This window comes from Saccopteryx bilineata, chromosome 4 (assembly GCF_036850765.1).
Source record: "Saccopteryx bilineata isolate mSacBil1 chromosome 4, mSacBil1_pri_phased_curated, whole genome shotgun sequence".
Lineage (NCBI taxonomy): Eukaryota > Metazoa > Chordata > Mammalia > Chiroptera > Emballonuridae > Saccopteryx > Saccopteryx bilineata.
The window spans coordinates 49,221,664-49,239,036 of record NC_089493.1 but is presented as its reverse complement, the minus strand read 5'-3'; the positions used below and the strand labels follow the sequence as shown (position 1 = coordinate 49,239,036).

At 37.0% G+C, this 17,373-nt stretch overlaps 1 protein-coding gene across 3 annotated transcripts in view; it reads left to right on the top strand.

Annotated features, from left to right (window-relative positions):
* Positions 1–17,373, top strand: part of ATL1 (atlastin GTPase 1) — an 80,053-nt gene that overhangs the window by 61,462 nt on the left and 1,218 nt on the right. For 2 of the 3 annotated variants that reach the window (XM_066272095.1, XM_066272097.1), the window contains 7 exons: positions 2,368–2,460; positions 3,530–3,668; positions 8,621–8,748; positions 9,834–9,890; positions 12,252–12,323; positions 13,562–13,993; positions 15,623–15,637. In XM_066272095.1, the coding sequence (XP_066128192.1) occupies positions 2,368–2,460; positions 3,530–3,668; positions 8,621–8,748; positions 9,834–9,890; positions 12,252–12,323; positions 13,562–13,993; positions 15,623–15,637 (936 nt within the window). The remainder of the gene's footprint in view (positions 1–2,367; positions 2,461–3,529; positions 3,669–8,620; positions 8,749–9,833; positions 9,891–12,251; positions 12,324–13,561; positions 13,994–15,622; positions 15,638–17,373) is intronic. The other variant, XM_066272098.1, reaches the window with a different exon arrangement.

Here is a 17,373-nt window from a genome sequence, read left to right as displayed (position 1 = left end):
AGCTTCAGATAAGCAAAGATGACATAACTTCATCAAAGAAGAGATACTCATATGCTAAGTGCCTCCTGATTAAAAGGACACTCTGCTTCCCATAGTCTCGCCAAAGAAATAAAACCTGAGTCAAATCAAGCCTCTGTATCCAGCTGCCAATTTGTAGGAAATCCAGAGGACAAGAGTATTTTGCATTACCCCATGAATATGAAATTGGCAAGGTCCAAGTTAAGGGAAACTCTACAGGTCAAATTTCTAGGTTCTTCAACAGATGAACTGTAAGGGAAAATAAGGATGGAAGAGGAATCTGTATATTAAAAAAGAACTAGGCCCTGGCCGGTTTGCTCAGTGGTAGAGCGTCAGCCTGGCGTGCAGGAGTCCCAGGTTCGATTGCTGGCCAGGGCACACAGGAGAGGCGCCCATCTGCTTCTCCACCCTTCCCCCTCTCCTTCCTCTCTGTCTCTCTCTTCCCCTCCAGCAGCCAAGGCTCCATTGGAGCACAGTTGGCCCGGGCGCTGAGCATGGCTCCATGGCCTCTGCCTCAGGCGCTAGAATGGCTCTGGTTGCAACAGAGCAACGCCCCAGATGGGCAGAGCATCGCCCCCTGGTGGGCCTGCCGGGTGGATCCCGGTCGAGTGCATGTGAGAGTCTGACTGCCTCCCCGTTTCCAACTTCAGAAAAATTCGAGGGAAAAAGGAAAAAAAAAAAAAGAACTAAAAGACATAATTTTTAATGGGAACCACTAAAAGATTCAGTTAAGAACTCATAAAATATAAACCTTTAGAAAGATCATTTAAAGATAGCTAATTTTGGAAAAATGTGACTTCTCAATTTCCTAAATATTTTTAATCTAAAAATTAAATTATCTCTTAATCTAATTTATAAAGTCTTACTTTAATCAGCCCTCACATCATAAACTATGTGTTTTATACTTAACTTTGAGGGTCAGTGCAGCAGGGATTTTGAAATAAGACCCAAGTTTAAATGCTAACTCTACCACCTCTGGATGTGTGACTTTGAGCAAGTTACTTAATGTCAGGTGAAGGTGGAGGTGATTTTTATAAATCTCTTCTGAAAAGAATAATAAATTTAATTTCTTAGGGCTATTGTAGGAATACATGAAATATCATATATACAGTTCCTGGTATATTGTGGTTGGCATGCAATAGGTACTCAATAAATGAAAGCTATTACTTTGGTTTTAATAGGTCTGGTTGGGGTCTGAGAAATCTTACTTTTAAAAGCCTCCCAAATGTTTACAACACAGTCCCTGATAAAATCCTTCTGGATGTGAACAAATATTTAACTTCAAGAATGATTATTAATGGTTTACTTAGAATGGTGGGAAAACAACTAGGAGAATGGCAAAATAAACTATGGCCTATCAGTGTGCTAAAATACTATATGGCCATTAAAATCAAAATCAAATAGCTAACAGAGCACTAATGATGTGTCGGAAACTGTTCTAAATGTCTTACTAATTATCTCACTTAGTAGCCCTGTGAAGTGGGTTCTATTATCCTTATTTGATAGATGAGGAAGCTAAAAATATACATGACATTATAAATAAAAGTTGTGAAGCTGAAAAATTTCTAAACTATCAAAAATAAAAAGTGTGGCCTTGTTAGAAGATTGAATTAGCTTTCTAACAGACAATATTTCAAAATCATCATATGAAGAAGTCATCAAATCATTTGCAGCCCAAAACTGTAAGGAAGAAAAAGTAATACAAAGGTATGTTAGTTATTATTCTGGATTATGTGTGTGTTAAGGGTGGGAAGAGATTTGTCAGCTTTTTTGGATTAGTAATTTATATTTCTCATTCTATTTAGAGTATTCACTTTCAAGTCCAATTTTATATTTTTCTTATTGAGCCCTCCCCCCACAGACTATATAAGCTTCAGGCCCCACAAAACCTGGATTTCCAACCCCCTTCATACCCTTTATGCAGAATGAAAGCCCCTGTAGAAGAGAATGGGACACATATAATAGAGAAAAACACCTAAAGAGATAATAGAAGAAAACTTGCTTCAAATAAAACTTGAATCTTCATAACAAGCTGTTCAAAAGCTGCCAAGCTGAATGCACCCCACCAAGAAATAAGAGAGTGATGCCTTCCACTTGGCTCAATAGGACTATGTAACTGTGATCAGTTTTCTGGTAGCTTTTGGTTTATACTTAGTAGAAATAGGTAGGATGATCTAGTAGAAGAGAGATGACTAAGAAACTTTAAAAGATTTTATGTTTACTTTTAATGCCATAATGTGGAAAAGAATACTATTCAAATGACAATATCAGTTACTTGTTTTCAATTTAAAAGCAGAGGGGGGCAACTTAGAGTCCCCTTATCAATCCTTTCTTCTCATTATTTCTTAGAGTCTGATATTTCTTGTTCGAGACTGGAGTTTCCCATACGAATTTTCATATGGATCTGATGGTGGCTCCAAATTCTTGGAAAAACGCCTCAAGGTTTGTTAGACATTTAGGTGCATGAAATTTCACCAGTGGTATTCTAGAATTATTTTTGTTACATAAACTACTGAATACTCAGTAGCCACAATCTCATTTGATGCTCGTAGTATCTAAATGAACAAACTTAGTTAATAAAGTAATTTCAGATTTACAATTTTCAAATATGATCAATAATTATGATACATATAAAGAGTTCTTTTGCAGATATATAAAACAATGATTTATTCCTAAAACAAAAATTTTAATTTGAAGAATTAAATTAGCTCAAGACCAACAGCGCAAATATCTGAATTCATGTTTTAGTAGAGGTTTAAAAGTCAGTTGAACAGAAATAATTCAATTTTGAAATCCCCCACGTTAGGACATTTTGCTAGTAGTTCACAGAAAGTAAAATTAGAAGACTTTCCATTTTCTATGTCATAATAGTTTAATATTGAATGGTTTACACTGAATGGATATCACAAAAGATACCTACTGAGAAATCTGAAAAAAATACTGAGATTTAAAAAGTTTCTTTATATTTGGGATCGCTGAATTTACCTTGTAAGGTCTGTAATTACTTTTAGGGTAATCTGTACTATTATTAATTGTCAAATACATGTGAAAAAAAGGTTCAACATAGCTTAAAAATAAACATTCAACTATTCAGATGCCTTTCTAGAATTTAAATGTATACCTACCAGGTGACAAGAAGCTGTCTTGAGTATCTCCTGAAAAGAAGGGAGGAATATTTTATGATCTATTCATGTCTCCTGTGCATAATTTGAATTAAAATTGGAATTTGTAGGAACTAGCTAGAACTAATTTGAACTAAAAATGGGAAGGCCCATCTAAGTTAGCATAACAATATACATTTGTTAATTGTAATAATAATGCCATATTTATGCTATACTTAGGTATGGGAGTGTGGCAAATTCACCCAAGATTTTGTTCTTTCCTTACTATCAGCCCTGGCATGTCATTTTTATAGGATAGTTGTGGGACCACAGAGACGGAAAATATAAGATGCCATAGAATTCTTTGAAGTTTAATGTAGTTTAAACTTCAAGATGATTTACTACTGCAGGTCTCAGGGAACCAGCATGAAGAACTACAGAATGTCCGAAAACACATCCATTCGTGTTTCACCAAAATCTCCTGTTTTCTGCTACCTCATCCTGGCTTAAAAGTAGCTACCAATCCAAACTTTGATGGAAAACTAAAAGGTTTGTTTTTAATTTTTTTAATGTTCTTTTAAAAATTTTTTTTAAGAATTCTTTTTTTAGATGAATATGTTTATTATATCCCTTAGTCTGATTATATAATATAAAGGTAATTTTATCTACTGGGCTTATGACTGCTTGTTTAGTTCATGTGTGGATGTGAGGCTGATGTTGAGAAGCTGTCAGGAGAACGGGTATTCCTGGGCTGGTACGAGAGGGCCTCCTTGGTGACCTGTGGGATTCTGTGGGTGCTGACTATGGACACCGAGAAAACAGGTTAAATCCTGGCTTCACTCAGGATGAATTCACCCTTTTGCAGAGGTTCCTGCTCACCTCTGTACATTGAGAACTGCTCCTTAATGCCTTCCTGTTCAATTTTTCTTACATTAAGTGGGAAAAAACAGATGTCCATATTATTGGAATACTGCACTGAGTTATATAATTAGACACTGAAGTATTGCATAGTACTGAATTCAAGCTCTTTAAAACTGATAAGAATTTAATTATAAATTATTTAAAGTGTCACTAAAAATGAAATCCTCTTCTGGATGATGACCAGCTCTTTTTAAAATCCAAAAACACTAGAGTGATTTTCAAATAGTATGTACTAATAGTAATTCTGTCTTAAAGAGAGGCATGTCTAACATTATAAGATTCCAAAGCAACTCAACTTGTCAAGAGGGAGTGGAGGTAGGGGTATAGGGAAACGTAAGTTAACCTTTCCTAATAGATAAGCACCAGGTCTTTAGATAATTTTCTTTGTAGTTAATACAAGGTAATGCAAAGATATTTCTGACTTTTTTACTTGTAAGCCTAGCATTGAGTATATGACTGAATTAAGATATTTGCTTAATATACTGTGGCCTTTCCACATTGTGTCATGGGTGGTGAGACAGTGACACAGGTATTTCAGCACAATTGTTCTCAAAGGGCTTTCAAGATACTTTAATAAAAAGAAACCTGACCAGGCAGTGGCGCAGTAATTAGAGCATAGACCTGGGATGCCGAGAACCCAGGTTTGCAACACCGAGGTTGCCAGCTCGAGCATGAGATCATAGACATGACCCTGTGGTCGCTGGCTTGAAAGCCCAAGATTGCTGGCTTGAGCAAAAGGGTCACTGGCTTGGCTGCAGCCCCTGGTGAAGGCACATATGAGAAAGCAATCAATGAACAATGAAGGTGCCGCAAGGAAGAATTGATGCTTCCCATCTCTCTCCCTTCCTTTCTGTGTGTCTCTCTCTAAATAAATAAATAAATAAAAAGGACAACATAACTTATATCCAGTTTTGTGGAACTGGCAGGTTTGTTCTTTTAGATTTTATTTATTCATTTTTCAGAGAGAAGAGACAGAGAGAGAGAAGGGGGAGGAGCAGGAAGCATCAACTCCCATATATGCCTTGACCAGGCAAGCCTAGGGTTTCAAACTGGCGACCTCAGCATTCCAGGTCGATGCTTTATCCACTGCACCACCACGGGTCAGGCCAGGAACTGGTTTGAAAAGCAAACCTATCCCCCCCACTTCACCCCCACATCGATTCATGGTATTTACCCTCAGATACCTTATATTTAACTATGGCAGTTAGTATTATAAATAGAAACCAAATTTTTTCAATCATCATTGTTTTTCTACATGTTTAAAATTATCTTACCTTTATATAACAGAACAAATAGCAGTTGGCTATTAGTGCATGGATTCCAGGATCCTACAATTTCACCATCACTTATGAATTAGAATCCATGAGTGAGCACACAGACCTCTTGATACTCTGCAATTACCTAATGGCTTCCATGTGTTTTGAATAAATTACATAAAAAGAAGGCTCCCACAAGGCCTCTTTCTTTTCTGGACTAGGGGAGCTGTAAACAGGCAGAGGAGGGGCAGGCCTTCAACAACAGTCCTTTATTGGACAAAAATTACTCTGGCTTCTTTCATTCCTATAGTATACATCTGCAGTCCTTAAATTAACTGATATATTTCACAATGAAAGATCTCAGGGAGAAAGTTGGAAGACAAATCCTGCAGATATAGCATCTCACTTTTTAACAAATCTGTCTCCATCAAATTTTATTCACATCTAAACATGTGTTGACCCACACAACTGATTTACAGTTACCCATAAGTTATGAGTTTACCAAAGTAACTAGCCTACAAGAAAGGGCAATGAAAGGCAGCTTTAGTTTCCCACCAGAAGTTCCATTTTGATGAGGTTTCTAGGACTAGTGCAGAATCTCTCTCTGTGCCAAAATGTTCTATTTTGCCTCAGTTTCTTCTTGGGCAGTTTTGATAGTCTGCTGTCTACACTGGTTTCCCATCCCAACCCGAATCTTATTTGGTGTGATTTCTATCCAGGACATCTGGTCTGCTGGCCTTGCTGGTCTCCAGAGGGCTGGCATCTGAGTGGTTGTCTCTGGGGAAGAAATGTCTCTGAATAAAAAATTGTGCAAAAATTGTTCTTTGATAATAGTTTTTCACACACTTATAGAAATAACTTTCAAATTCATTATCAATAGTAATAATAATTGTTATAATTATGATTTGTTCATGGTCCCTTGCGTTACTGAAATTATCTTAATATTTCCAGTGGTACTTAAAACTTAAAATACTGTGATTAAATTTAATTGCTATTGATTTAACAGCTTCCCACACAGGAAATCAAAAGTACCAAAAGCACTGAATCATCTTTATTCATGCCACATCCAATCAGTCCTTACCAAATGCCTACTGACTACCTCCCCTAGCACAGCAAATCCAATCTTTTAATAAACAAGGAGTTACCTTCCTCGAGGCTGCTCTGTGTTACAGTGCCCCAAGCAGAAAGACCAGGTAACAAACCATAAATTGTGGAGCTGCATCCTTAGCAGCTCTAGTTAAGACCTCAGAAAGCATAACCAACACCATCACAAAGTGATTATTTTTTTTAAAGGTGTTTCTAACGACTTGTCAGAGTCAGGTAATCCTGAGAATATATTGTCCTGCAGAGATCTTATAAAGTATGTATCAATGTCCTCAGTTATTGTGACAGATAACCACTTTGGCCTAGCCCCTGAATTCTTAGCGAGGTTTTACTCTTGTGGCAAAAATTATTGAAGACATGATGAAAACAGAACCTCATCCTGAATAATCCATCTACCCACACACATTTATTAAACTGTTGAAGTGGGCCAAAGCTGACTAGTATACTTCTGCAATTTGATCTGACCTGGTGCGCAGATGTTCTGGGTCATGTATTTACTATGTTCAACTAAAATTGTTAGCAAGAGCTCACCACTTGTGTATGTTATGAATATATTGTTCATATTTTCTGAATCCAAAGTTGAAATGCCCGGCATGGGTCTCAATTAGAACAAAGTTACACCATGGCTAATGTCATCTTCAGAACACACTTTTAATCCATATATGCTGGTTACTTTAATAATTACTGCATTTGCTGGTACATTAGATACATGGGTATATCTTATTCCATCCCAATTTTATAAGGAGGAGGATTTAAATATGTGTTTGAAAGTGATTTTAAATGGTTTTATAAGGAGAAAGCCTTTTGTTTTATACAGAAATTCAGGAAAAAAATCATACATTCTAGATATATAGTAATATTCTATGGATGCTTAAAAAAACAAACTCATATAGCAAAAGAGAAAACTGTAAGTATCAATGAATATAGATACATAGCAGGCAACAAAACAAAACACAGGAATGTGGTAAGATAAAACAAATACCAGTACTGAATTTCAGTGAATACTGGTAACTAAATAGCGAATCACAATACTAAGTACATTTGAATAAATTTATGTATAATACAAATTCAAATTATAAGTAAAATTTGGTACAGTGCAAACATTAAAATAAATTTGAATAGACTATACAAATAGTCATAGAACATATGCACTAAAATTTCAAAGTTGTACAAAATGTGAAGCAAAAATTAAGTCTGAAGGCTTTACAAAATTATGCTCATGCATGTCATAAAAGCAGCAAGAGAAGAGAAATGTAAATACTTAATGTTAACTAGTATTTCGGGCTATGAAAATAAACAGAGAAAATGCAAACACAATAATAAGGTTTTCACCTTTTCCCTTAAGACCTTGGAAATCACCAATCCCAAAACATGAAAACTCAGTGATTCTACTGAAATTCTACTTTTAAAAAATTATATGTAGTTACAGCATTTACTTACTGATATCAAGACTCCGGACACATCTTGCTTTTACATTGCTATGTTTTGAAGTGATTTAAGACATTATCACTGTGTTCAAAAGACTTCTCTGAAGACATGTTTTGTTACTTTGCTAAATCTGTAATGTTAGGATTAATTTAATGCTATAACATGGGTTATGTGTAATCACTTTTGCCAAACATGACAGGTAGTATATAACTCTGATAGGTTTGCTATTGGGCTTCTGTTTTCTAGCCATGTTATTGTATGTTGCTGAGTTTCACCACTAGGGGTAGCATCATCGCTATGTTTTAAAACTTAAGTTCCTAGTTACCACACCACACCCACTTCTATACACTTCATTACATGGACACACTGAACACAGAACAATTTTAGATACATTTTCTAGAGGGAATACATGTGTCAGCTGGTAAATATCTGGCTTTTCCCTCATGTATGAGTCTATATATATAAAGCCACAAAGACAGAATACACGAAATATTTATGTGAATTGGGTGTAAAATATTTGTATAACATTTAATATCAAGATAGCTATTTTATAGGTGGAAAGCAAGATAAATGTGTAATTCAAGTGGAGATAAGCAAGACCAACAATAGAAAGTTTGGGCAAAGAGGATCATTCACCCTAAAAAAAGTGGGTTTCAGGAGTTGTTAAATGAGAGGAAAGTGATAGCTTTTTCACTGGGGAAGAAATAGAGGAAATCAAAGGATGTATTATTGTGTGGCATAGAGGACTAGTTAGGATTTTAAAAATAATGATGAATTTGCTTTTACTTGTAGAAATAGATGATGAATTCATCAAAAACTTGAAAATACTCATTCCTTGGCTACTTAGTCCTGAGAGCCTAGATATTAAAGAGATCAATGGGAACAAAATCACCTGCCGAGGTCTGGTGGAGTACTTCAAGGTATTGCTATATTTCTAGTGCATTTGTGAGTACTTAGATTTGACATGTCTGGAATGCAGTTCCTACTTGAAGCTCTAACAACAAAAATTATAGACTCTGTAATATGGGGGCAATGGTATGAGGAATCTATAGATTCCCAATAGGAACTTCTTTTTTGAAATTATCTTCTGAGAAAACTCCTTGAGGTAACTTTACTATCTTCTTTTATCTAGGGGGAAATATATTTTGATATATGAATGTAGCTAAGAGTCCGTAAAATCTTTTATTAGGGGATGGTGTGTTTCCCGGGGTGCATACCACCTCGTCTTGTCACAGCCTATACTGAATTTTATCTTCATTCTGAAAATTTTCCCAAAGGGGCTACATCTAGTTTTCCTACTGGAGAAATTGCTTCCACATTTCCCACTCTGCACCAGGGGCCAATCTGAAGTGGAATTATTTTAAATTTGTATTTACCTGTTTATCTCAAGTAGCACCGAATACAAGACATTTTTTTTAGCAATCCACAAATATAGTGAAGAATTTTAGTTACCAGTCTAATTTGTGTATTGATGCCTCAAGGACTAAAATATCAATTTTTTAAATTAACATTTTGTCATTTAAAATGTCATATACCTCTTGTGTGATTACTTACCTTCATCACTCGAAGCAATAAACGACCTATTATTTATCTAAAATTTAAATTCTTACTGTGCGTAACACTGTGGAGGAGTTTAGAATTTAGTAGGAGATTCAGCACCCTACACAAATCTGTTCCGTGAAGCTTGTGACATCAGCAGGTACAAGTTCCTTGGGTAACTGGAAAAGAAAGGTTATCCTAGCATAGACATCTGAGAAAGTTTAACAGAGGTAGAAGTAAGGTAAGCCTTTGAGAAGAGTAGGATTGGCAAATGGAGATGTGTGAAAAGGGCATTTCAGGCAAAGGGAATAAGAACTAAGAAAGAGGGAATTAAAGTATGAGAAAAATATAATTATTATTATTAGGCACTGTCAGGACTTCAGACTTTAGAATAAAATTTAACAGAATTAGGGAAGTATTGAATAGAATTAACCTGAACATGAGTCTTTTTTTCCTTTCTTTTTAGGCTTATATAAAGATTTATCAAGGTGAAGAATTACCACATCCCAAGTCCATGTTACAGGTATTTATTAATCAGGAGGCATGACATTTTATAACATACTTGACACTAAAGCTAAGTATTCCTTACCTCTATGCTATGCTAAGTAAAAGATATGCTCTAATCTGATTGTCAGAAACTACCAAATTAAAATAATAGATAGACTGACCTGCGGTGATACAGTGGATAGAGTGTTCACCTGGAATGCTTAGGTCACAAGTTCAAAGCCTGCCCAGTCAAGGCATATATGAGAAGCAACTTGAGCTGATGTTACCTGCTCCCCTCCTCTGTCTCTTTCTCTTTAAAATCAATAAATACAATCTTAAAAAAATGTTTTTTGATTTAAAAACTATGTACCCAGAGGGGGGAAAAGCAAATTAAAATAATAGAATGATTTTATTAGATTATATTCTTAATAACTGCCCATTTGTGTGTTCAGCTAATATAGCAGCCTTACTTGTGCAGAGATACAAACATTTGATACCAAAGAGTTTTCATTCTCTTTATACTAAATTTGTTTAGAAAACAGATCATTACTGTGGTTTAAATTCACATGTATATAACAAGTAGAGAAGCAGGTCCAGGTTGTAAACAAGTGATCTCTACAAATAAACATTTAAAAAAGAAGCTGGCCTTTTCTTATTTAAAAAATTTCCTTAAGTTCTTAATAGTTCCTTTTGGTTATCAGATATATATATATAAAATGGCATATATAAAACGTACTACATATTATTTCCAATGCATTTCAATTCATAGATTGCCCCCTCCTAATTTGGTGAGAGGCTTAGAAGTGTTTTTTTTTGTTTTTTTTTTTTTCATTTTTCTGAAGCTGGAAACAGGGAGAGACAGTCAGACTCCCGCATGCGCCCAACCGGGATCCACCCGGCACGCCCACCAGGGGCGATGCTCTGCCCACCAGGGGGCGGTGCTCTGCCCATCCTGGGCGTCGCCATGTTGCGACCAGAGCCACTCTAGCGCCTGAGGCAGAGGCCACAGAGCCATCCCCAGCGCCCGGGCCATCTTTGCTCCAATGGAGCCTCGGCTGCGGGAGGGGAAGAGAGAGACAGAGAGGAAAGCGCGGCGGAGGGGTGGAGAAGCAAATGGGCGCTTCTCCTGTGTGCCCTGGCCGGGAATCGAACCCGGGTCCTCCGCACGCTAGGCCGACGCTCTACCGCTGAGCCAAGAAGTATTTTTAAGAGGGAAAAAATCTTCCAAATGAAAATTCATTTTAGAATAATTTTTTGAATAAACATCTATATATCATGTACTTTGAAATTTTAGTTTTACTAGTTTCTAGTGTTTTGGGGTTTTTTTTGAGAGGGGAGATAGTGAGGCAGACTCCTGCATGAACCCCCACTGGGACCCACCAGGCAACCCTATCTGGGGCTGATGCTCAAGTACCAAGCTATTTTTGGTGCCTGCAGCTAGTGTGCTCCAATGGAACTATTCCTCAGTGCCCAGGGGCCATGCTCTAACCAGTTGAGCCACTGGCTACAGGAGGGAAAGAGGGAGAGAAGCAGATGGTTGCTTCTCCTGTGTGCCCTGACTGGAAATCAAACCTGAGACGTCCATATGCTGGGCCAACATTCTATAAACTGAGCCACTGGCCAGAGACAATTTTACTAGGTTTTAAAAATACAGTGGAAGGCCCTGGCCGGTTGGCTCAGTGGTAGAGCGTTGGCCTGGCATGCGGAAGTCCCTGGTTCGATTCCTGGCCAGGACACACAGGAGAGGCGCCCATCTGCTTCTCCACCCCTCCCCCTCTCCTTCCTCTCTGTCTCTCTCTTCCCCTCCCGCAGCTGAGGCTCCATTGGAGCAAAAGATGGCCCGGGCGCTGGGGATGGCTCCTTGGCCTCTGCCCCAGGCGCTAGAGTGGTTCTGGTCACGACAGAGCGAAGCCCCAGATGGGCAGGGCATCGCCCCCTGGTGGGCGTGCCGGGTGGATCCCGGTAGGGCGCATGCGGGAGTCTGTCTGACTGCCTCCCCGTTTCCAGCTTCAGAAAAATACAAAAAAAAAAAAAAGAAAAAAAAAATACAGTGGAGCCTGACCTATGGTGGCACAGTGGTTAAAGTGTCAACCTGGAACGCTGAGAGGTTGCCAGTTCGAAACCCTGGGCTTGCCCAGTCAAGGTACATACAGGAAGCAATTACGAGTTGATGCTTCCTGCTCCTCTCCCTTCTTCCTCTCTCTTTCTCTCCTCTCTAAAAATCAATAAATAAAATCTAAAAAATAAAATAAAAATACAGTAGAAACTATTTCAATGATTTCAAGTTATTTGATGACCTTGGGTTCTTGCACACTTCTTGTTTATAAATGAAAACTACCTGTGGAAGTTTAATAAATATGAATTCCATTTTATATCATATTTTGTACTTTGCCCAAAGGCCACAGCAGAAGCTAACAATTTAGCAGCCGTGGCAACTGCCAAGGATACATACAACAAAAAAATGGAAGAGGTAAGAATTAAATTATATTTTAAATAATATCAGTATTTCTCCCATGAGCTATTCCTTTTTCTTCCAAGCTACACTGTATACACATGCGAAGAGGTGGCTTTGACTTATTCTTTCCCTGCCTTTGTGTGTCACATTTCTATTTATTGTAGTTCTAAAATATTTTAAAACAAGAACACTATGTATGCATAATTTTCAATGTATTTTAAAAGTTATTTCTATATTTAATAAACACATTTTTTGCCAGATCTACCAAATATTTATAAGATTTAGTGGCTAAAAATAGGTTACTCTCTCTACTACACCTCCCTTCATTCCACAATTTCAGAAGTTCTACCTTAAATATGTCTGTTAGAAAAAATAAATAAACCTCAAGGGCCAATACTTATATATTCCATATTACCTCTTTTTGTTTTAATTCTCAATTAGGATATACCTAATAATTACTGTGTATATCTACTAATGTGATGGGTAATTTTTTTCCCCTGAAAATGTTATAAAACTAAAAGTTACATTCAAAATTGGTGAAGTCTTAAAGTCAAGTGAACTATAGTACATGGAATGGTGTTTATGACATAACTAAAGATTAACTAGAATGAAAGTATACTTTATAGTTAATCACAAATAACCAAAGTGAATGGTATGAGTAACTACGATTTCCTTCCTAACTTCTGAAAAAAAAATTTTAAATGTGGTCCAAGAACATTTAATAGGTTTCCATTTAGTGTCTTAAAGAAAACTCTGAATGGGCTCCACTGAAACAAAAGTCAGTGAAACAGCCATAGAAAAATTTTAATGATCTTACTTTAGAGCTTTAGAGCCTTGCTCATTGTTCTAAACATCATTGCTCAAAATTACTTCAGCACAGTTAGAAAAAATTTCCTCAAGGGACTAGTTTTCTTGAAATTGGATTTATTCTGTAAATGAACTCAGTTTGCAGTTCACTCTGTGTCATGCCTTTTTGTCTTGAGGAACTTGGACTAAGTTATGAGTATTCTTTACCATGTCAAGAATAAAATAAAAATTAAGAGTGACTTTATAAAAGTCACCTGTCCCACTTCCAGTCAAACCTGATAGATATGTGGAAAGAACTCTGGAAAAATGTAGATTCATCACAAAACATATATGTAGGCTCCTTGATTATTAATGTGTTCTAACAAATTTAACTAGCTAAGTGAAAAAGTATATTACGGTTCATTTTACTCTGAATTGCATAAATAATACTTCTGCATCTGATACAGATTTGTGGTGGTGACAAACCATTTCTGGCCCCTAATGACCTGCAGACCAAACATCTGGAGCTTAAGGAAGAGTCTGTGAAGCTATTCCGAGGGGTAAAGAAGATGGGTGGGGAAGAATTTAGCCGGCGATACCTGCAGCAGTTGGAGAGTGAAATAGATGAACTTTATATCCAGTATATCAAGCACAATGATAGCAAAAATATCTTCCATGCAGCTCGTACTCCAGCCACACTGTTTGTTGTCATCTTTATCACATATGTGATTGCTGGTGTGACTGGATTCATTGGTTTGGACATCATAGCTAGCCTATGCAATATGATAATGGGACTGACCCTTATCACCCTGTGTACCTGGGCATACATCCGCTATTCTGGAGAATATCGAGAGCTGGGCGCTGTAATAGACCAGGTGGCTGCAGCCTTATGGGATCAGGTAGGAACACTTTTCATTCTCTTCAGTTAAATTCAGCACACATTTGATGCCATTTATGTACAGGACACTATGTTGGATGTTGGAAATATACAGATGAACATGCTTTGGGCCCAGAAGTTTACAATCTGTCAAGATGGCCAGATACAAACAACTAACTATATAATACAATATATGAAGTCCCACACAACTGTTTTCCAGTTAACATTTTAATATTTTTCAAAAATAGATGGATTAGGCAATGGGTTTTTTTCCCTTATCCTAAGTTAAAGCTGTTAAAAGTAATAGGAGAAAACAGTGTTTATTTAGCTGATTGTGACTCAATTATGTGTTAGCCTTATATACACATACAAGCTATCAGCTGATTAGCATTGGCTTTGTTAGGATCATATATGAACCACTATCATAAATTGTTGTATCACTATCTCTTTTAGTACCAATTCTTAAAAGCATTGTCTGATTACTTCAGGTTATCTTTATTTGAACTAGATATTTGTACCAGGCCATAGTAGGAGTCCGTCAACCTCTTGAGCTGCTCATGGGGAGTCGTCCTCTCTAGTCCAGTTAACTACATATTACCTAGGGAGTCAGGCTCACCACAGTCCATTGTTTAAATAATTGATTATGGACAGGGAGATAATTATAAACACACCTAGAACAGTAGTCAACTCACCATGTCATTCTGGAAGTGTCTTCAATTACCTCATAAAAATTTAGGGGAATTGAGTGAAGCTAATGTTGAGAGTCTTCAGAGAATTTTAGAGGTAAGACTTGAACATCTGTGACTGAGGTAGCAAGTAATAACAATTCTCCTAGCATTAAGAGTGTACTTACATATACTCTTTGAAATATAATTTTAACTAATGGATTTACCATGTGCCTTTGAAAAATCTACTTAGCCCTGGCCGGTTGGCTCAGCGGTAGAGCGTCGGCCTAGCGTGCGGAGGACCCGGGTTCGATTCCCGGCCAGGGCACACAGGAGAAGCGCCCATTTGCTTCTCCACCCCTCCGCCGCGCTTTCCTCTCTGTCTCTCTCTTCCCCTCCCGCAGCCGAGGCTCCATTGGAGCAAAGATGGCCCGGGTGCTGGGGATGGCTCTGTGGCCTCTGCCCATGCCCAGGATGGGCAGAGCATCGCCCCCTGGTGGGCAGAGCGTCGCCCCTGGTGGGCGTGCCGGGTGGATCCCGGTCGGGCGCACGCGGGAGTCTGTCTGACTGTCTCTCCCTGTTTCCAGCTTCAGAAAAATGAAAGAAGAAAAAAAAAAAAAAAAAAAAAGAAAGAAAAATCTACTTAAGATAAAGTAATGGTAACACTATGGGGAAAGAATGAATTAAAAATTGGATCCTCTGAGCCATCATCTCAAATATCCCCTCAACCTCAAAAGACTGGAAGGGGGCTATCTGAGGGAAATTCCAGTGCCTTCCTAGAATGGTGCTGAAACCTATAAGGGATATAGAATTGGGTTCTCCAAAAGATTTATATAAAATATGTAATATAAAGAAAAAATTTGCAGGACTATTTGTTCTTAAATGCTCATAAATTAATATTGTAAACAAAGTTGCATATCATAATGCTATTAATGAAACAGGATATATACTTTTCTTTTTTCCCTTTTAAACTGTCTTTACCACAGGGAAGTACGAATGAGGTAAGTTAAACTTTTTAAATTAAGAGCTATATATTTGTAAACATTATGATATTCTTATTTTATAAACTGACTAGCCATTAAAAGATGTCTAAATGTAGATTAGAAAATCATTGCTGACTACTGCTCTTATGTTCTCCTTGCATTTACAATTTTGTGAATTTTAAACATGGTTTTAAAACAATATTTAATTTACTCCAGACATGATGTAATTTGATCTGCATATGAAACACAGGAACAGATTATCATGAATATTTTGTTTCCTAAATGTATAGAAAATTTCAAAATTCCTAAGCTCCAACCATGTGCATTTTGCTCTTCTGAAGAATGAAACAAGTACAGTTATGAATCTTGAGGACACTTAACTACTGGAGATCATTTAAATGGAGCTACAAACTTTAGAAGTTGTTTTAACTTTGGCTTTTGAGTAACAGTTACCTATACACTTTAAGGAGGTTCCAGGCCAGTATGCAGCATAACTTTCTCGGCATACATCAGCCATCGCCTGTAAATTGGTGTTCATTTCTCCTGCCACCCTTCCACTCTGTCCCTCTCCACATGTGCAAACTCTATGTCTGAGGAGAGAACCTGAGCTTCCAGGAAGGAGTCGTTTGTTATGCAAGAAAACTTATCTCTGGAGTCATTTAATTGTGTTCGGGAAGCAAAACTAATCTTGAACAGCAACAGAGACAGCACATAATTCTTTCCTCAGCTTCTGCTGTTACATTACTGGATTATGTCCTGTAATTAAATACCAAGGATACATTTAATATTTATAGGTCAATAAAGAATCATTTTATATAAAGTTCAGTAAAACAAATTCAATAAAGTAAAAAAAAAAATTTCAACTTTGTAAACCAAATCTTAAGGAAAAAAGAAACCTAAGCTCTTAAGAGAACAGGGATTAAATTGAATGTGTTAGAATCATTATATGATAGAATTAGGACAGTAACATGTTGCACCAATATGCATTCATAGAACTGATGATGGTGCCATTCAGACTTAAGAGAGTCATATAAACTCAAAAAAATAAAAAGTAATGGTATTTCCTGGGAATCAATTACTATTTAAAGAATATCAAGTTTTATCCAGCTTTAAAAAATATTCAGACTTTCTACAGACTCCCAAATTACATAAGATAAATTGGTCTTAACTGAGTGTTCATTATGTGAAAGTTAGAAGATGGGGGAATAAATCTTAGACACTAGCTGAGGTGGAAAACAAAGGATATAAAATATTTATGACCACTTCTATAAAGCAGTATGTAAAAATTTGATTCAAATACAAAGAACAATCACAGAGGTAGTTTTAATAAGGAAAGGCTTCCTGAGGTAATGTTTCTGAATAAGGTTTTGTGAAATATGAATTAACAGAAATAAGATAAGAAAACATTTAAGTGAAGGATTCCACTGTGGCAGACGAAAGGGCAACGTGTGCTTATTTGCATGACTCTATCAGGAAATAAAGAGACTAAAACTGACCCTCTTGTGAAAAACCTATAAGGAAGCCCAGATGACAAGTGGTCTAGCTATGTACAATAAAGTAGCTATTGGTGGTCAGAAGTCCTGAGCGCCTACAATGCCTCTAAAATTGACAAGTTCTCAACACACCCCTGAGGCACAGTGAGTGGTTAGGAAGCTGTGCTCCAAGAGGTGTGCCAGGTCTGAGAATAAAACATTTACCATGAAGATCAAGCCACAAAAGTAGTAACACATATACTGGAGAGTTAAAAATACTTT